Source organism: Emys orbicularis, chromosome 6 (assembly GCF_028017835.1).
Source record: "Emys orbicularis isolate rEmyOrb1 chromosome 6, rEmyOrb1.hap1, whole genome shotgun sequence".
NCBI lineage: Eukaryota > Metazoa > Chordata > Testudines > Emydidae > Emys > Emys orbicularis.
Window position 1 is genome coordinate 22,039,464 of NC_088688.1, and position 21,573 is coordinate 22,061,036.

The window sequence follows — 21,573 nt, forward strand, 5'->3', positions numbered from 1 at the left end:
AACATTTGTTTCTCGAAAGACGCATTTTCAGTTCCCATCCACTTGGGCAGTTGATGATATTTGTTCAGCCCAGTGTAGATGAAACATACACGCAGCATTAACAAGGAACGCGGAAAAGGTTAGATATCCTCTGTAGGTTACTACACGTGGGAGTATACAAGACTGAGATTAACTATGTATCTGGTCAGTGCCCAGCACAATTCAGCCCGATTTGCCAAGGCGCTTCCCCAGGAGGAGCAATGTTAAAGAATAAACAACGATGTGTCACTTCTGTCGTCGGTGAATAAGCCAGGTGTGTGCCGCTGAGAAGCACAGACCTGGGCCGATTGCACCAGTGATTTCTCCTGAGAGGGCGGAGCTGTGAGTTTCATGCCGCAAAGCTATATTAATGCAATCCTTCTTTACTTGTTTTCCAATTAGCCTAATTGAATTCAGATTGCTTAAAAGTGGGCACCAGAGACATTTATCTTGATGGGATGACGGCCCTGAGCTCTAGCGATCCTATTAGCGGTAAGAATGCAAATCCCAGGTAGAGTCCCTTTAGCAGCAACAGCAGCAGCTCCCATGTGACAGACCCCTGCTAATCTGCTGTCTTCCCGGCGAGTCCCCCACACACGTATGCGGCCCCCTGCCTGCGGGCGAGAACGTTTAGAGAAAGTACTTAGAGCAAGATCATTTATTAATTATTAGTGGTGTTGTAATAGGAGCGCGAATCTGGGCCTGGCTTATTCCTGGCTCTGCCCCAGGCTGGTTTAACGACCTAGGACAAGTCACTCGGGGAACGCTTTCAGAAGCGGCCATTGATTTATAAGGGGGGGGGGGGGGTTGTGTGCTTAGCCTGACCCAACCGCAGATCTGATTTTCAGAAGCGCTGGGCAGCCACAACTCCATGTGCAGGCGATGGGGCCTGCGAGTACTGAGGCGCGAGGGGGTCTCAAACCGGGCACCGCCCGCGAAGGCGCTCACAACTAGGGTCTCTTTATGACTTTTTTTTTTTGGACTTCCCCTCGCTCCGTTTTCCACACCTGTGAACTGGAGACGTGTACCTACCCCCACCCATGCTGTGAGAGTGAATTCACGTTTGGGAAGCGGAGTTAGGTGCTCTGTGAAATGCAAAGCTGTAGTAACACTACTGCTGTCCAGATGCACTAATCAAGAAGCAGTACAAGAATAATTTTGGCTGGGTTATCAAAGGACTCTAAATCCCTTAAACTCCTTGGACAATCCCAAGCTTTATTTCTAAAAGGCCCACCAGTGCCACAACATTCAGGGTGAGATGTAGCTAATGAAGATTACAGTTTAAGACTACAGTGCCTTTAAAAGGGAACAACATGCCAATAATAAACATGTAAGAGACCAAATCAAACCAAAACCTGAGGCTAGAGAGGAACCCCTTGGAGGCAAGGACTCTCATTGTGTGTCTTGTGTAGCACCAAGTAAAGTGTGGAGTTTCACATAGAATACAAACAAAACATTTCACTTGCGGACTGCTAGCGCTTTTGGCGCGGGTGTGTGTGTGCGCACTTCCCCTATATAAACATGAAATAATAGTAATCATTTCTCTGAAAAATAACAGGGGGCAGGGGAAGCAGAGGTGAGCGACACAGGGATCAGCCTCAACTCTCCCTGAAGAAGGGTGAGTTTCAGTGAGGAGGAATGGACTGAATCCCACACGCCAAGGGCCACCCCAACAAAGCTCAGACACCTACTAATCTAAGGTGAAGTGGCAGATACGTAGAGGGCTTGGTCTACATTGAGGATTTTCTCCCACTTTTGCTCTAGCCCCTACGCAGCGCCACTCCTCGGAGCATTAGTGCAGATCAGTCACAGCTGTGTTTAAACACCGTCCTCCACACAGGCTCAGAGCGCCCGTTTTCCCCACCAATGGAGTGGTAGCCGCTGGGAATTGTGCTTCTGATTGATGCAGGTGGGATGGCTGAGCTCTTTTTGTGTGTAAAATCAGTTCGGTTCAGAGCTCTGCCGCTGGCCTGCTGAGGGACCTTGGCAAAGTCACTTCACTTCCGTGCCTCAGTTTCCCCATCGGTAAAACGGGGATATTACTGATGCTTCCCTTCTTTGTAAGGTACTTTGAAATGCACAGAAGAAAAGTGCTATTTAAGAGATAAGTGGTGTTATTAAGGATTTTGTCAGTTTTTACTAGTAATAAACGGCTAAATTCCCTGTGAGACAATTTAATACACCGATTCTTCAAAGCTTTGCTCCCATATTTAACGATCTCTTGCCAGTAATCTCATTGAAGGCAATGGACCTAGTGCTCACAGTTATTGGGGCAAATAATGTCTTTCCGTATTTGACTCGTGCATTAAAAAAAAATAACCCTGTCAATTACCCAGAAACTCCTCCCCATCAGCATTTGTCTAGGTTTGTGAACGCTGTTGAAGAAAGTGGCAAGCTGATTTCTGAAAACGCGAGCCCTTTAACGCGCAGAGCATGAGGTCATCTTTTTTAAGTGCCAGGCGGTGGGTCAGATGACAGGAAGGATTTACTATTCAAGCCCGTTGCTTTTCATTCTCTGCGGGCTGCTGCTTTTAGATTTTTGCAAACCTAAAGCCGAATGGGAATCTCACCTATTTCTCCGTAAAGTGCAATGTGTGTTTGCATTCCTGTTCACAAGTCATCGGAGGTGTTTCTTGTAGGCAGCACCATGCCTCTGTCAGCAAAGTGCCATCTCTTCCGTATACGATTTTGAAACTTGTCTCAAATAAGTGATTTGATTCCCAGAGGAGTTGAACATCTACAGAGTCCAGTGAAAATCAAGCCACTGAGACGTCTAAACGTAGATCCAGGTACCGAATATTAGTCACCCAAGTTTCAAAATTCTAGCTGGTGTTTTTGTTTTAAGTTCTTGGCTTGTCTTTAAAAATAGTGCATAAAATAATCTGATCCCTTTCAAAAGGCATTTTAGTTCACTTCACTCTTGTTAATATCAGCCCAGCTTTATTACAGCACCCATTTGCTTTGATCTTATATAGCTGCCCCCAGCCCCTATATTTCGGCACAGATATCATACATTAAAAAAATACATTACTTTTTAGTAATGCGGGACAGCGTACAGCGAAAAGTCTTTTCCAACAGTGACTTCTATAATTACACTTCAAATCTATTCGCTTCATTCAACCCTTAAATTTTATGGAATCTCATTAAGCACTTGTGTAGTGATTCTGATGATACTTTCTCCTTTGACCCTTTAAACTGTGAAAATGCTGATCCTATATGTACTGACGAATTTAATTAGCTGCTTGAAACCACCAGATGCTTTCAATAAGATTTTCAAGATGTTCCTGTCACGTTTTAATTCAAAGGTCAAAATGCTTTAGATGTGTTTACTGTGGTGTTTTTAGATAAGGTACTTTTAATCTGCAAAGCTAGACAAAGGTTTGGCGGTAGTATCAGGTTTATGTAGGGAAAAAATATAAATGGAGGCATGGACTGATCACCAGAATTTAAAAGGTTGAAATTGGGCTTGTTGAATCTTTTTTCTCTTTGTGATGTAGAAAAGCAGGCTGAAACTTTTTAGTTTAACACACATCTGTTTTATTTTGTTTTTTTTTTTTTTAACCTAAGTAAAAACGTTCTCGAAAACTCTTGTGACTGGTTACATGATGACATCACAAGAGATAAACTCAAACAAGGGCGGGGGGAAGATTTTCAAGCAGAAAACATATTAAACTCTGACTAAAGTAGTCTTTGGAAAAAAGGGAGGGGGTTTTTATTAAAGCTTATCCTCACCCCTTCAGTTAAGATGTGAGTACTCACAATACACACCTTAGAGATGGCCCAGTAGTCTTTCAGAAAAAGAAGGGAAGACCCAACTTGACATTCCTGCTATTTTTTAAGGTGAAAAGGCCAAAAAAACACACACAATACTTTTTGGGGGAACGCCCCATGCTTGTACATGGGTTAGAGGAGAACTATATTATAACAAATCCAGTTATTAGCAATCCTTTGCAGTTCACCTTTGAAACAATAGTTGCCAAGAGATACAACATAATGGGTGTCTCAGTTACACTGCTAGCTGTACCGCTGCCCCACTCTGGTCTCTCCAAATGCATCTTCCAGGTGCCAGGCCTCATGTCTTCATCTATTCTGGGATGGAATTTCACAATTCCTCCACTCTTAGACCAGGCCCTGGGGCTATAGTCCCCTATGGATCCACCAGGCTTACTCACCAGATCTGGCACTTGCAGTTCTTCCCTTCAGGAGCCTGCGTCCAGGGGTGACTACAGTGACAAGACAGCCTTCTAAAGCTGAAAATGTTGTTTGTTTTGCAGTAGGAACAAAGCATTTAGGGGAAAAAAGGGTTTAAAAACCAAACAGTCCATACCATCCCCTTATGGTAACCTAGGCAGGCCTAACTTCTTCAGACACCCCAGCAAGTGCCTGTGTCTCAATCTGGTTTCCCAGAACAGCTCCTCACTCCATTAAGAGACACTCTCTTGTCTCTTTTTAAACAGCCAGAGTTCTTTTTTTGTTCTGCATTCTTGAGCTCTGGCCCTTCTGGACAAACTCAGGCCTGTAGGCTCAGTAGGAGATCAAGCCAGGATCCTCCTCTGACATTGTCCCTTAACGACCCTCAAGTGTTTGCTGAGAAGTGGCTTATCTTGAGCCATTCTTTCCTTTCCTGACAGTCCACCATTAAACCAATATATTCATACAGTAAACATCTCAATCACCAGGTCTACATACAGTATTAATAAATTAATACAGAGCAGCTCCAATTGCATCACAGTTGGTTTAAAAACTTAGAAACTATACCACATGGAACTACCTTATACTAGATGATGGTGAAGTTAGTTGCATGGATCTACAGATCTTTCTTATCACTAACATCTATGATCCCATGATCACACACATTGGGAGCACTTTTTTCATAAGGTGATTCTGAATTAAAACTAAATAGCTTGATTCAACACTCAGGAATCTGTCGGCCAATAGCTGTGAATACAGTGTAAATGTGGCAAAGAAGATAAAAAAGCAAAAACCTAGCTTGTCAGGGTTTTGTAAGAGTGAAAAAGCTTTCTGGCCAAAGAACTTAAACAGTCTTTAAAAAAACTGAATCTGGAGAAGTGAGGTTTTTACCCACGAAAGCTTATGCCCAAATAAATCTGTTAGTCTTTAAGGTGCCATCAGACTCCTTGTTGTTTAAAAAACAAAACAAAAACAAACAAACACACACCACTTCATTTATACTCCGCCCACACTAATGCATGTGCTTAATTAGTGACCCATTGGCAGCAAAGCACAAGTGAGAATTTGGGGACATAACCAGCTCTCTCATCCTTGGTATCTGGGATGTTATAATCCTCCTAGTATTGCAGTCTTCCAGAGAGTCTTCTAGGCCAGATAAGAATGGACTTTATAATTTAAAAAATAAGCAGATTTTATTTTGAAAAAACAAATCAAATCAAGCTTTTTTTTTTTTTTTTTTTAAATGGCACAAATCCATTCCTCCCTGCCCCTTAGTATTACATAGGAAGCACAAAAAAGGCCCATATTGACACATCTGTCAACCTAGGCATGACCAAGGTCAAATTTGCACTACAGATAGGGCTAATTTGGTGGAAATAACAGGTTGTGCCAAACCAAACTGTCTTACAACCACACCCTTATATACACCCACACACTTAAGCCCTAGTGTTCAAACACCCTGCTTTTCACACGCAATTATTGCACAACTTTGGCATTAAATGGACTAGCCCATTTGTAAGGAATTAAAAATAATTTGTTTAATCAAACCCCTTCAGGCATCTATCACTATAACAGAAGATTAACTATAGTAGTAGAAGAGATCTAGTAAAAAAGGTAAATTCATTAGCTAATTGTATTTTGTTATAAATAGGGTAGCTACCAATTTATGGAAAGTCTCAAACACAGCTTAACGGAAGGACCCTACACCCATTCCTTCATCAAAAGACTGATCACCTCTTGGTGTTATTTCATCTTAGCAATGCGAGTATAAATATAGCGTTAATTTGTTATACTGCAATTTCTATACATGATTTATTTTATCATAATAAAATTTTGAATTTCATCACTCATTGTGTCACTAAAGGTTCTTAGACTGAATTAAATAAATTACCTGCAATGAAATCAAGGCCCAAACCTTGGGCTTACATTATTTTTAAATTTTGCATCTAAACATATTATTAATGAGAATATTCAAATAAAAGTTTATAGTATGGGGAGCCTAGCACAATGGGGTCTTGATCACTGACTGAGGCCTCTGGGTGCTCTCTGTTGCAATAGAAATAGATAAAATAATAATCTGGTAGGTATAGAGGGCTGTATGTAGCAGTCACCTCTGCAGTCTATGTATCTAAAATTCAGACTGTACATCTTAAAAAAAAAATTTGATTTAGGGCCAAATCCTGCTTCCCTTGCACATATGAAATCTCCAGCTGCTCACATGCGTGAAGCCCTGTCTACGGTGTGACTAGAATCACAGCAGGGAAGCCAGTTACAAGAAAACTGTCAGTCTGAGGGTGAACATCCGTTTCAGTGGTAGAGTAACGCTGGGAGGGTGTATCTCCAAGGAGCCTTTTGCAGAGCTCCAGCCCAGTTGCTCCAATGGTAGGCTGGGGAGATACCAGTGAAGTTCAGCTGCAGGGAACTCCTCCCACCCTGGAAGAGCCCCAGAGATCCACAGGTGGTGACAGACACAGGACAGATGCCTCCATACCAGGTCCTTGGCTCCTAGCAGTATAGCTCCTTTGACTGAGGTTATATTAGCTTTTCTGAGTTAGCTCCATTGGGAAGATCAGGAGACGAGTTACATCTCCATTTCCAGGGCCACAGAGGGACCGCTTAATCCCTGCCTACTTCCCTTTATCCTTGGTACAGAGCCTGATAGTCACCTCATCATTGTCCTGCTCCTGAGGTCCTGTGAAGGGGGGTGGGGGGGAGAAGAGTGCTGTGGAGGCAGCTGACTCCACCCTTCTGTGGGAAGCCCACATGTGAAGGGGGTTCTCTTAACAAGGAGATCTTGGAAAGATGAGGAAGCAGCTGTCTATACTGCAAATTAGATGCAACTCCCACCAAAGATTCCCACTGGAGTCACTGGGAGTTGTTCTGCATCCCAGGGCCCCTATTCTGTAAAGAGAACCATGCTGATGAAGTCTCACTAAAGCCAGGGGTCCATCTGGATGCGGAGTCAGTCTGCGTGGTTCTCCTTGCAGGACCAGGGCCCCTGTTTGTAAGGGAGTTAAGGGATATGATTGATTATTATCTAAGTTCTCGGATAGGGGTTGTATTGGACAGGTAGACAAGGCCCAAAGAAGTAGGATTTGGTCCTTAATGAACGAAGACTACATCAAATTGAGGGCTTGATTCTCATTTACCCCATTCTGGCTGCATAAAGGGGCCTTATGTGAATATAAATAGTGATATAAAGGGACCTCAATGTATGTGAGAATCAGGTCCTTTAAGTTTCAATTACTTTCACTTTTAACTTGACTTTAAAATACAATGTAGATTTTATTTTAACAATGAAATGCTTCCAGCACCATTGTACAGGGCTCCCTTTCTCCCCTTGGAGCAATCAGAACAAACAGTGTCCTTGGGAAGCAGAAAGATTTAATTTGTCAAACCTCTACACATAAAATTGATGCCATCATCCAACTAATTCCCTACTTAAAAACAAAAACAAAAACAAAAAACCCACCACACTTTATACTTCCATTAATCATAACAAGAAAATCGTCCATCCTCTAAAACCCAAGAGCAGTCAGTTTTCATGGATAATGTCACAGAATAGTTATTATATTTAAGTGAAACCACAAAGAATGTACTCGACACATGAGACAATATAAAGAAATCCAAGTGAAGGCCAGTTGCTGAAGCCTGCACTCAGAGTAAGGGCTGCAGGATCAGGTTCAAGCAGTTGAACTGAGGAATGTAATTACACAGCAGGTAACGTGAGACTCTCCTTTGGTTCTACATACAGCACCATTCATGCACAAGGAGGATAGGTCCATCAATGACTATTAGCCAAGATGCTCAGGGACGCTACCCCATGCTCCGAGGATTTCCAAAATGTCAGACTGCCAGAAGCTGGGACTGGACAGAGGATGGATCACTCAATAATTGGCCTTTTCTGTTTATCCCCTCTGAAGCACCTGGCACTACCCACTGTCAGAACACAGGAAATGGGCCTGATGGATCATTGGTCAGACCCAGTATAGCTATTCTTATAAGGAATTTCAAAGCCTTTTTTACTGTTAATAAACTGGCCAGATTGGAGGAAGCAAATACCTGGATACTGTGTGCATCTAAGGTTTTGTAGCCAGTTCTGGTAAGGGTTGCTTGTTCAGACATCTGGAAGCCTTTCAGGCACTGAGGAGCCAGAGTATACTGGAACTCTTGTCTGGAATAAGTCTCAAGGAGCTGGCTGAAATTTTTCATCTCAATCTTTTTTCCTTTTTTTAGGATAAAGCCAAAAAATCTGTGTTTGCCCCCAGTTCTCCCCCTTTCTTTTCACTGAGGACAATAGTACGAATGCGGTCTAGGATTTTCATGTACGCCCATTTTTGCTTTGTGTCAATCTGTAACTATTCCAAAGTTGATGAAGATTTGAAAAGCGACAGACTAGCAAAAGGAAAAGGTGTGTGTATGGAGGGGGAGAATCCAACCCCCTGGGCGCATCAGTCATTTTGTTGTGCTCAGTGGCAAAAAGATGGAAATTTTTTCTCAACTTTTAAAACATTTGTTTTTCAAAAAATATTAGGGCTGTTAAGCAATTAAAAAAATTAATTTCAATTAATCGTGCTATTAAACAATAGAATACAATTTATTTAAATATTTTTGGATGTTTTCTACATTTTGAAATATATCTATTTCAATTACGACACAGAATACAAAGTATACAGTGCTCACTTTATATTTTTGATTAAAAATATTTACATTGCAAAAAACAAAATAAATAGTATTTTTCAATTCATCTCATACAAATACAGTAGTGCAATCTCTCATGAAAGTTGAGCTTACAAATGTACAAAAAAATATAAAACTTTAGGGCCTTCAAGTCCACTCAGTCCTACTTCTTGGTCAGACAATCGCTCAGACAAATAAGGTTTTTTTTTAATATTTGCAGGAGATAATGCTTCCCAATTCTTGTTTACGTCACCTGAAAGTGAGTACAGGTGTTCTCATGGCAATGTTGTAGCCAGCGTCGCAAGATATTTACGTGCCAGATGTGCTAAAGATTCATATGTCCCTTCATGCTTCAACCACCATTCCAGAGGACATGCGTCCATACTGATGATGGGTTCCGCTCGACAATGATCCAAAGCAGTGCGGACCGACGCATGTTCATTTTCGTCATCTGAGTCAGATGCCAACAGCAGAAATTTGATTTTCTTTTTTGGTGGTTCGGGTTCTATAGTTTCTGCATCAGAGTGTTTCTCTTTTAAGATTTCTGAAACCATCTTCCATACCTCATCCTTCTCAGATTTTGGAAGGCACTTAAACCTTGGGTCAGTGCTGTAGCTATCTTTAGTAATTTGATATTGGGACCACCTTTGTGCTTTGTCAAATCTGCAGTGAAAGTGTTCTTAAATCAAACATATGCTGGGTTGTCATCCGAGACTACCATAACAGTAAATATATGGCAGAATGAGGGTAAAACCATGGAGCAGGAGACATACAATTCTCCTCCAAGGAGTTCAATCACATTTAACTAATGCATTTTTTTTTTTTTTTAAAACAATCATCATCAGCATGGAAGCCTGTCCTCTGGAATGGTGGTTGAAGCATGAAGAGGCATATGAATGTTTATTATATCTGGCACAAATACTGTACCTTGCAATGCTGGCTACAAAAGTGCCATGCGAATGCCTGTTCTCACTTTCAGGTAACATTGTAAATAAGAAGTGGGCAGCATTATCTCCCATACATGTAAACAAACTTGTTTCTCTTAGTGATTGGCTGAACAAGAAGTAGGACTGACTGGACTTGCAGGCTCTAAAGTTTTACATTGTTTTGTTTTGGAGAGCAGTTATGTAACAAACAAAAAAAAATCTACATTTGTAAGTTGCACTTTCATGATAAAGAGATTGCACTACAGTACTTGTATGAGATGAACTGAAAAATACTATTGTCATTTTTACAGTGCAAATATTTGTAATCAAAAGTAATACAGTGAGCACTGTACACTTTGCATTCTGTGTTGTAATTGAAATCAATATACTTGGAAATGTAGAAGAACATCCAAAAATATTTAATAAATTTCAATTGGTATTCTATTGTTTAACAGTGCGACTAAAACTGCAATTAATGGAGATTATTTTTTGAGTTAATTGCGCGAGTTAACTGCGATTAATCGACAGCCCTAGAAAATATTCAAAACCAAAAAATGGTTCTGCTTCAAACCCTACACAATGGAAACAGCTCTGAGATTTCAACATGAAATTGGCTTCCCCCTCCCCAGCTTTACTTCTATCTCCAGCACATGCTTTCCATGTGACTTACCTTGCCATTGCCCAGGTTGGACCACTAGGTCAGGAATTGGCAGTTGGGAGGCGATTGGATGATGTATGCCTCTCCAAAGAGAAGGAACTGGTGGGAAGCTGGAGCAGATGGTAACAGGGCAGCACTTAAGAAGAAAGAAATAGCAATCCAACCTGGTCTCTCGTATGAGTTAAGTGGTGAGGGTGGGGCTGGGTCAGAGGCTGGGAGTGAGCCAGTTCCCTCGGTGGGAGGGAGAATCAGTTGCAGGGAGGATTAGGGTGTTGGATAGTTTGAGAACTAATTAGTATATTTAGTCTCCATGTTTGAAAGGTTGAACATTACTAAACACAGGTCTCAGCTGCAGCAGAAGTTGAGGATTCTAAGCCCCTCAAAGAACAAGACCCCTAGTTACTGGTATTGCAGCAAATACATAGGCAAATGGAGTAGCTATTATGAGCTTAGAAATAGCTGACCCACAACCATAGACATTAGCATCTGTTTTCAAGAAATTTAGGTAGGAAATGTTGAGTACACTGTAACAGGGTCAGCACCCGCCTCTCATAAGTGCCCCCTCTGGTTGGGTGTGTCCACAGTCTTTCAACCAGTCCCAGCCCTGCCATTGGGTTGTACCCCCAGGGCTTCCTCCCTGGAGGCAATGGTTTTGCTCTCCTAGCCTGTTTTGGCCCCAGTCCCCACCTGGGCCTCCTGCCAGTTCAGTCCCCTTCTGGGAGTTTACTGATGTCCAATTGTAGGCCCTTCCCCAATGGCCTATGTGGGGGGGAGGGGGGTGAAGGGGGCAGGCACACCCACTACTCTGGTCCCAGCCCAGGAATACTAAGAACAGGAGCCACGCACCACCGCATCCCTTTAGTAAAATTATCTTCAGTTCCCTGGGCCACTTTCCCATGGCCCCAGCCCTCACCAATGCCTTACCCTTAGCTCAGGGTTCTTCTAAGCTCAAGCCCAGTAGCCAGCCAGGAGCTCTTCCTTGCTCCTCACTAGCACTGAGCTATCCGTTCTGTTGGTCTTCCCTTTGCCAGCCAGGAGCCCCTCTGCAGTCTTCTACCTCCAGCAAGGAACTGCCTGTCTCCAGCGCTGTAGCTCCATTTTATAGGGCCCTCCTGGGCCCTTATTGGCTGCTTCCCTTGCAGCCACTCTAGTCTGCTTGGAGGACCTCTCCACTGCTTCTCACCTGGGACAAGTATGGCAGGACCCTGAGGCCTCCAGCAGGGGGCCTCTGGGCCTAGTCCACCCCGTCACACACCGCCAGATGTTTTCCTTTCCTCTTTTCTACATGGCTGCTGGATTTTTAACTTTCACCTTGAGAGGCCCAAGGAACAGTCAGTTCAAACTTGCTAGATTAGGGATGACACATCTAGCACTATAGTACCTCCTACAGCGGCCACAGTGGGTGTGAGCCAAAGTTCCTGATCCTGTACTGTACTTGAACCTGCAACACTTGACTCAGAGACAAACCTGCTACCAACAGCTTGAATTCCTGTACAGGGTTAAGCATGGTCAACTTCCCATCAGGAGGAGGCGTATATATTTTGAGAGGCTTTGAACGTTCCAGTTTTAGTCTTCTTTCATATTTCTAATGGATACACACTGTATGACACCTGGTGTATCTGTAATCATCTGGTTACTATAACATATCAGAGACCACTGTTTAATAATGCTGATTGCACATGGTTTGGGAAGCATGGTTTATAAATTTCCAGTAATAAATATATACAATTTTTCCCCTTCTCTTTACTTACACATCACCTTTGCCATATTTTGAAACCAGTCTTGTACGCCTGACTCGGGCTGAACCCCCATTGATAATAAATGCAACTTCTGCCTGTTTCAAGATTGTAGCCCATTTCCACGGGATGTGTTACCTGTGTTGCCAAAGCAGTTAAGATACAAAAAATAATAAATTAACTGAAACCGATTGTGTTGAAGATGCCCTCCTCTTGCTAAGAGAAGTCTTTAAATGCACTGTAGCCTTCTCAATGCTTGTCCTAAAAGTCACCTGCAAAGGGCTTTTAAAACTTTGGGCTTGTACCATTTGTGATTCTTGACAACTGTACAAAGAGGGGAGGAAAGGTTTTCTTCTTCTACTTTCTAACTGTTTTCTTACCTTACCAGTATTCGGAATGATAGGTCTGATTCACCTGGTCTTGTTGGAGGACTTGTTGGGGGATGCAGCAGGTCTATATTGTTAGATCTCCCACCATAATTGAAGGAGGGTACTGAATCTTTAGTAAATGCTTTCTTTCCCCAGAAATGTTAATTGAAGTCATTGAAGTTAGAGGGTCTTCGAACTCTAAGAGTCAAGGTCTACACACCACTTTTGTACCATGTTGGCTAGGGATGTGTTTTTTTTGTTTTTTTACCAGTGTAGTTATATCGAGACAATCCCTTGTGTAGACTCAGTTATACCAGTATAAAGATGCCTTTTACAGATATATATTTCCCCCCCTGCCCATATAGGAATAAGATATACAGGTATAACTGTATCCACTCCAGGCGCATTGTACCACTTATACCAGTATGGTTAAAACAGTACAACTTTTGCATGTTGACATGGCCAACACCTTGATTCAAATCTCCCCTCCTCTCAGGCCCAGATCCTGCAATTAATTATGTGCAGGCACAGCCCTGCACCCATTTCAAGCTCCATAGTGAGTTGCACGTGTCTCTCAATCTCTGGGCTCACAAAATGTCATCATAGGGTCTTCCATGCTAGAGAGGACCTGCATTTTTAATGGAAAAAAGCAAGTAGGGAAACTCTCCCTCCCAGTGACAGGTTTTTTAGGAATAAATAAATAAAATTTTTAGACCTTCATTAAACATCATAGAAAAGCAAAAAGGACCTTAAAAGCAGGGGTCACCTTTAAAAACTCAGGACCTAAGATTTATGGGGAACTTACATAATTCTTAGCACACAGTCTCAAAGGCAGAAGTTCCTTTCACGTATATTAAATTAAAATAAAGTGCCCCTTCTGAGAAGCCAGGCAACATCAGATTGATGCCACCTTGGTGTGTGTTTGTACTTGATTGACACCTGCCTGGGAGTTTGTGACTGATAACCTCAACCTTAAAGGGTTTTTTTCTCTGTTGGGTGAGAATTGAGACAGAAAAATACAGAGCTAGGGACAGTTGATGTGAAAGGAGTAGTATAGTCGGTGGCTTGAACTATGATTACGTTGATGGGAGGGTCTGAAAGTGGGGCTACAGCTGTGTACATTTTTCCTGCTACTATCTACCTTCAAAGAAACCATAGAAACAATATTATGTACATAATGCTAACAAAAATAGACTGGACACAATATCCTGAGTCTCTTTTGTCCCTCATAAACCCATCCCTGATATTCAAATCTTTCCTAACTGCTCAGCAGCCAGGACTGATGTATTAAATACGTAAACATTCCTGTAATTTTTTGCTAAAATCTCTAAATAACCTGAACTAATCAGAGCATATTTTCTGAAGCAAGTGCTGGGAAACAAACACATTTTAAATAAGATCACCTACATTTTCCCACTTCACAGAAAAAGGTAACCACTTTAAAATTACAAAAGGTTAGAAATGTTGTGGCAGAAAATAAATCAAAGATACACAGATATATAATATTTGAATATACTCCCCCAAATGAATACAAAAATGGCCCTTGATATGATATATACAGTAATGAACATTTGAAGCCATATAGTGCTCTCAATCCCTTTGTGCAACTGGAGTTGCACTGTGGATGGGGGACAGTATTATAGCCCTTGCTGAGATGATAAACTTGTAAAAGTTTTGGAGGAACTTATCCAGTCTATTTTTTCCTGTGATAAAGCACCTAAGGTATTGCTTCTTGAGCACCATATTGGAAAGCTTGCAGGCTAAATGCAAGCATTGATATAACACCTAAGCCAAAGCCTTGACACCGCTAACAAAATGGAGTGGTGGGGGAGGCGAGCGAATATATTACATTTAGGGAATTAACCCATCCTTAGAAATTGATCCTACTCAAATGAATGGAAAACTCCCATTGACCTGAATGGTGCAGGATCAACCCCCTACTGAGGTCTTTTAATTCCTCTTTCTTACATACATGGGATGAGTAAACTGTCAGCAGCCATTCACATGAATGTTTGTTTTCTGGTTCAAGAAAATGTTATACGCTGTTGTTCATAAAGCTGGTGAAGTATATTTTTATTACATTTATTCAAGTAGGGGGCTGGAATAAAGGGGGAAGAACTTGATATTCAAAGGGGATGTTGCCTTCTTAAATTGAGCAAAATACACATTTTGTGAAAGCAAAACTTTATAAAACTAATGCTTAGGATCAATATAAATGTCTCTTCAATGCTTTTAAATTCTAATTAAAACCATTGTGTTTAAATCAATACAAACATTGCAATCCAATCATTGCTGCACCAAATCCTGAAAGTGAAACTGGCTTCTTTGATATTCAGTGCCAAGCCAAGGGATATGCAACAGGCAAAGAGAGAGCATCAGCAAAGACAGGTACACTAGATTTTAAAGGATCTTTCACATTTAGTACCTAGGGTATGATTAGGAACATAGGGAAAGAAATGTGTTTACCAGACCTGGCTTAAGTTGACAGAATCCCTTTAAATGTTCAATAATAGAGAGGCAGGTGTTTCTCTGTATCCACCACTGGACTCTGAGAATGCCCAGCTACTTCCACACTATATTCACCCTGTGAAGGTCCCATTTCAAAGCAACCACACCTCCTTTCTGAAGACAGTCAAATAAGAATTCCTTTGGAGCTTCTCAACAAAGCTCCTTCACTGACCATGTTGTAGATACTGAAAGATACGAGGCACTCCCTCCCCTAGGGGATTCAGGGGGCTGATCCCTCAGAGGCCAGTTTTAACTCAAATAAACCCATTAGTCCAATATTAAAGGTGGAAGCTGTTGGGAAGAAGTAATTAAAAACTGGAGGACTGGGGGCAGGAGTGTTGAACTCTTAATGGATCTCATATCTGAAGTCCACTTTAAAGCTGCCTTTGGCCATTTCAAGGAAGATAAGTGAGACCAGGTTTGGCTTGTGTGTTCACAATGAAACAGCAACCATATTTTAATGCATTTGTTCATTCTAAATTAATCCTTTACTTAAGGGGGAGGGGAGAGAGAGAGAGAGACATATAAACCTCTCAAATAGCATTAATCTAGGTACACACATCATAGAATATTTGTCAATTTCATCCTGGCCTATCTGACCAAGGAATTACACAGCCCGCGTCACCGTAGTATTGAGCATTCAGGGCCGGCTCTGGGCATCAGCAAAGCAAGCAGTTGCTTGGGGCAGCAAATTTGCAGAGGCGCAAGAATCCAGCCTGGGAGCTGAGAACCAACAGGGGGCCCTGGGAGCTGTAGTTCCTTGGTTAGCTCCCTGCCTCTAGAGCCAGCCCTGGAGCAGGGAAAGAACTACATTTCCCAGCATTCCCTTGGCTGCAATTAACAGGAAAGGGAGGGGAAGGAGTGTGGAACTGAAACCTCATGCTGCAGCTTGCTGTGAATGGTAGGGACAAAGCCAGCTTTAGGTTTTTTGCCGCCCCCACCCCAGCCCTGGGCTCCCCCCGAACCCCTGTGTTGCTCCAGCCCTGGACTCTCCCCTGCCCACACCGCCTGCTGCCCCAGCTCTGGCCCCCTCCTGCACCCCCCTGCCGCCCTAGCCCTGGGCTCTCCCCCAAAGAAAGAATTGAGTGGATTAAATGGACAGTGCACCTCTCTATCTGAAGCCTAGCAAGGGAGGTACGTGGATCCCACTAGAATTTAAAATGAAAAGTAAGGGAGGGGAGGCTCTACTAGACTGGGCAGCTTTAGATACAGTACCAGGCACGTAGGAGGATTTACACTTCTGAGCCATGGAAGCAGAAATTGACTTTTCTTTTCCAGATTTAGCTAATATTCAGAAAGGGAATCTAGCACCTGCCTTCCAGATTTGAACACCCTCAAAATTCAGGAGTGCTCAAGCTCAATTTGGGCAGCTGTTACTTCATTTCTCCCAAATCAAATATACTGATCCACTGTAACTTGCTGTAGAAAAAGTAGAATAAATTGAGCAAGAAATGCTTCCCAGTGGTTATTAGGACTGGAATTGCTATTTTCAACAGCCATTGTTTTTTTTGTTTTTTTGTTTGTTTTAGTTTTATTTGTTTAAAAGGAAGACAGTGATATTGCATTGGCAAATTCCCCATAGAAACAAAGAATGGAACAAAAGAATAATAAAGGCACCTCAACTTTTCTTCATTTATGTAGGACAGTCTTATAATATGCATCCAGATATCCTTCAATCACACAAGCTGAAAATTGTTCCACTTTACTGCAGTTCTGTAACCATATGGGAACCAATCCTGTCTGTGTTCTGTGCACATCCAAAATTCCTGCTGAATGACCCGCCCTGGGAGCGAGTTACCAGTGACCCAGGGCTGGGGCGGCAGGAGGGTGCAGTTGAGGGGGAGGGGGTGAGAGAGCCCAGGGCTGGCGGGGGGGGGAGGGGGGCAGCCAAATTTTTTTTTGCTTGGGGCAGCAAAAAACCTAGAGCCGGCCCTGTGAGCATTAATAAGTGTATTCTTACGACAGAGAAGTGTTGTTATCCCTGTGTTACAGGTGGAGAACTCCAGCACCGAAAGAGTACATGATTTGCCTAAGGGCACACAGGAAGTCTGTGACAGAACTAGGCACTGAATCTGACCTTGAGTCCCAGTTCACTGCCTTAACCACAAGACTATGCTTTGCACTAGCTATCGACGAGTTATCTCATAGTCCCTAATTTAATGTCACTTATTATAGGCTCTTTTAGAAAAAATAAATGCCTCAAGTCTGCCAGTCACTGAAGAGGACTGGCCAGCTAACTAACCTCGTGGTCCACAGGCAGCAGTTCTAGCAAGTGATCCAAAATTATGCCTCCCTGTAACAAAGCCAGCAGAGGCTGTGCCAAGCTTGTCTCAGCTGGAAGCTGGTCGTTGCATACTGTACCTTTGTGTTTTGAAAACTTTGGGGATGAAAAGGGCTAAACCAATCAAATTATGATTAATCATATCTTCATGTTCACCTGATTACAGGACTGAATCCCAAAGTCCTTATTCAGGACCTAATTCTCCCCATTTATGCTTCGGTCACTCCCACTTTATATCAGGGTAAGTGAAAGGAGAAATCAGGCTCTTGGCATTTACTTAGGCTTTACTCAGGCAAGTCTCTGGTTGACATTGATGAAAGTTTTGCTTGAGTCAAGACTAAAACCTAAGGGCCAGATTCTGCTATTACATTAGTGTAAATCAGAAGCAAGTCAGTGGAATTATTCAGAATTGACACTGGTGTAGCTGATCAGAAACTTGTCTTGAGTAAGGAATTTAGGATTTAGCCCACTGTAAATACACCTCTACCCCGATATAACGCGACCCGATATAACACGAATTCGGATATAACGCGGTAAAGCAGTGCTCCGGGGGGGCGGGGCTGCGCGATCCGGCGGATCAAAGCAAGTTCAATATAACGCGGTTTCACCTATAACGCAGTAAGATTTTTTGGCTCCCGAGGACAGCGTTATATGGGGGTAGAGGTGTACCTGCAAAACTGCAGGTAAGATAAATACTCGTGTCTAACAATTGCACTGGTTCTTCTTTCCTGATCTCACTGGTTCTTTGTTCTGAGATTTATAAGTAGCACATTTCAAGAGAAGTAAAATATATTCTACAGTGTCTAATAACTGTAACTTAGTTACAGAAAAGCATGAGAAATAGTAGAGAGAAAAAATCAACAGCTGAAAAAGAAACAAAGCTACTATTAAAGTTGTGCAAATCCCAGACTTCAATCAGATTAAATGCTAACACACCACATGTGTATACAGTATAAGATGCACAACAAAGATGATTGCTGGAGTATAAGGTGACACATGAGTTAAAATACTTACCTGTCACTTCTGGGGATCTGATAATGATCGTACTTTGCATCTTTCACCTGTAGAATAAGAACCAAATTCATTTCATTTAATAATCTCAGTTTAGCCTATGCTGGATATTTGTCAACATCAGAAACCCACAGCATTTGGCACAAATGGCAATCCAGGAGAGACCCACTACTGTAATAGTAAGTTTGTGTTGTAGTTCAGGATTGAGGAGCAGTTAAAGTAATTGGAGGAAGTTTGCGTTATTCATTATTCCTGGCTCTAGTGCTAGCCACCTATCTTTGACTTACCACAAAAATCACTATATTCACTCAGAGCTGTGTGATTGTGCAGCATCTCCTGCAAGTTCTAAATCCATAAAGCATTTTGTCCTATGATGCATTGTTATAAATTTCAAGATTTTTTTTATGTTTAGCATAGAGGTGGTCAAAAAAGGGAAATCTAGTTTTGCAAAATGTGTCAAAATTTCAACATTACTTTTGTTTTGAAGAGTTTGAAAATGACCCAATTTTCATTTGTAACATTTTTTCCATGATTTATTTTTTCTGAAAACAATATCACAGTGGTTTATAGACATTTTTCATTTACCAAAGACCCAATTTCTGGTTAAAAAATTAAAAACCATTCTTATAAGCTTTTTGATGTTTTCAATAAAATTTTTGGAAAAAAGGCAGCACTTTTTGCAAAAAATAATTTGACAATTTTTCATGAAAAATTTTGTTTTTGAAAATGCCATTTTTCCATGGAAAAACTTTCTGTTTGAAAAATGCTGACCAGCTCTAGATTAGTGCTAATTAAGCAGGTACGTTGCCTACATGGATTTAAATCTGGAGGTTTAGAAGTCTCTCTCTCTCTCTCTCTCATATGTATACATATTGCTTTGGAACTATATGGCATTCCATCAATTTTGCTTGTACCGTCCAGCAACTCCCATGATACAATATTAAATTCATATGGTTCGCAAAAACTCTCAACCTCTGGTTTCTCTTTCACATGACACAACATTTCTGTTCAGCTGCTTGCTTTATTTCAGTGAAAGTGGCTTGAGCTTTTTCTTTAATAGTGTCTATATCCATATTCTGAATGTTCTGTAACTGTCCAAGGATAGACTCCTTGTCTTCTTCTTCTACTTGATCGTCTGCCACCATTTTCTGGAGGTCTTCTGGTAAATCCACATCATCACCAGCCATTTGTATCTGGTTCTCATCCATTTCACTCTGTGAGAAAAACAAATATAGTACATTCCATTATGACAGCACACTGCCTTTGCTAATATAGAACCTAACGTGGGGGGAGGGATAGCTCAGTGGTTTGAGCATTGGCCTGCTAAACCCAGGGTTGTGAGTTCAATCCTTGAGGGGGCCACTTAGGGATCTGGGGCAATCAGTACTTGGTCCTGCTAGTGAAGGCAGGGGGCTGGACTTGATGACCTTTCAAGGTCCCTTCCAGTTCTAGGAGATAGGATATCTCCATTAATTAAAAAAAAAAAATTTAAAATGTAAAAAAATTAACTTAACCTATCGCCTTTTGAAGTCAATGGGAGTCATTCCATTGACTTCAGTGTGACTAGAAGCAACCCATGGGCACTTCAGTCAAGATTTTTAGACACAACAAGTAAATTTTGGTGTCCAGCCTGGGAAACCATAAAGAGGCCTGATTTTCAGAAAATGTTGAGCACGTGCCCCCTGAAAATAGGTCCCTGTAAAGTGTCTCAACTAACACAATCAAAAATTGATGCACTCAGAATCACTTGACACTTTTGAAAATCTTGGCCATCACTATTAATGGAGGTGACAAGTTGGTACCCTGTGTGTGTGATCTATCTATATCAACAACATCATCAAAATCAACCTGGTGCAACTCCCATAGCTAACCTGCAGTGTAACTCACTTCTGGAAGCTTATTCTTTCAGCTGTGACTTACAGATGACATGAAGCTATATTTTTAAATATTTTCTAGGCTAAGAAGTCTATTGTGCAGGTGGTCCAGAAGTCATTAGCTTTAGAGAAATTGTGCTGTCATTTTTTTGTTGCAACGCTTGCAAAATATCTATTAGATCTTGAAAACAAAGCCAGTGTGCCAGTTTGCACAGTGCAAGTGAAAGCTGGAAAAAATAGATTTGTATTTCCTTGGACCGTCGGAAAAGGCCTCCGATCAAAGGAATGGTGGTGGTGGTTGTGCTGAGGATGGGGATTGCTCTTTTAGAATCTGGCCATTGTAACATTATGCTGGGCTGCCACATCCCTACCCCCAAATTAGAAACTCAGTAAGTCACTTTTTCTGATCTGTTTCTTTCCAAGCTGTAAACGATATCTGCAGTTCCCATGCAATCACTTTTCTAAGGGAAAGCCGACAGGTGCGGAGGAGCATGTGGTTTAGACAGAGACATCCCTTAGGGGAGTATCTATAAATGGAGATTCCCTGTGTCCTAATAAGAATGAGAGGATGGAAGACGATAAAATACAGGTAGGATCTGATGAAAAACAGTCCAATGAAAAAAAGTCTCATTCAGTTACATCATGTAATGGCAGCCAGCTAAAAAGTGACAAGTTTTTTAAGTGCTTATATGCCAATGCTAGAAGTCTAAATAATAAGATGGGTGAACTAGAGTGCCTCGTATTAAATGAGGATATTGATATAATAGTCATCACAGAAACTTGGTGGAATGAGGATTATCAGTGGGACACAGTAATACCAGGGTACAAAATATATCAGAAGAACAGAACAGGTCATGCTGGTGGGGGAGTGGCACTATATGTGAAAGAAAGCATAGAATCAAATGAAGTAAAAAACCTTGAATGAACCAAACTGTATCATGGAATCTCTATGGATAATAATTCCATGCTCAAATAAGAAGAATATAGCAGTAGGGATATATTACTGACCACCTGACCAGGATGTTGATAGTGACTGGGAAATGCTCAGGGAGATTAGAGAGGCTATAAAAATAAAAAACTCAATAATAATAATGGGGGATTTCAACTATCCCCATATTGACTGGGTACATGTCACCTCAGGACGGGATGCAGAGATAAAGTTTCTTGACACCTTAAATGACTGCTTCTTGGAGCAGCTAGTCCTGGAACCCACAAGAGGAGAGGCAATTCTTGATTTAGTCCTAAGTGGAGCACAGGATCAGGTCCAAGAGGTGAATATAGCTGGACCGCTTGGTAATAGTGACCATAATATAATTAAATTT

General features: G+C 41.7%; 1 protein-coding gene across 1 annotated transcript in view; it reads right to left on the reverse strand.

Annotated features, from left to right (window-relative positions):
* Positions 1-19,363: 19,363 nt before the first annotated feature.
* CPLX4 (complexin 4) overlaps positions 19,364-21,573 on the reverse strand; it is a 32,419-nt gene continuing 30,209 nt past the window's right edge. Inside the window, exon 3 of the mRNA XM_065407000.1 lies at positions 19,364-19,591. Within this exon, the coding sequence (XP_065263072.1) occupies positions 19,364-19,591 (228 nt within the window). The remainder of the gene's footprint in view (positions 19,592-21,573) is intronic.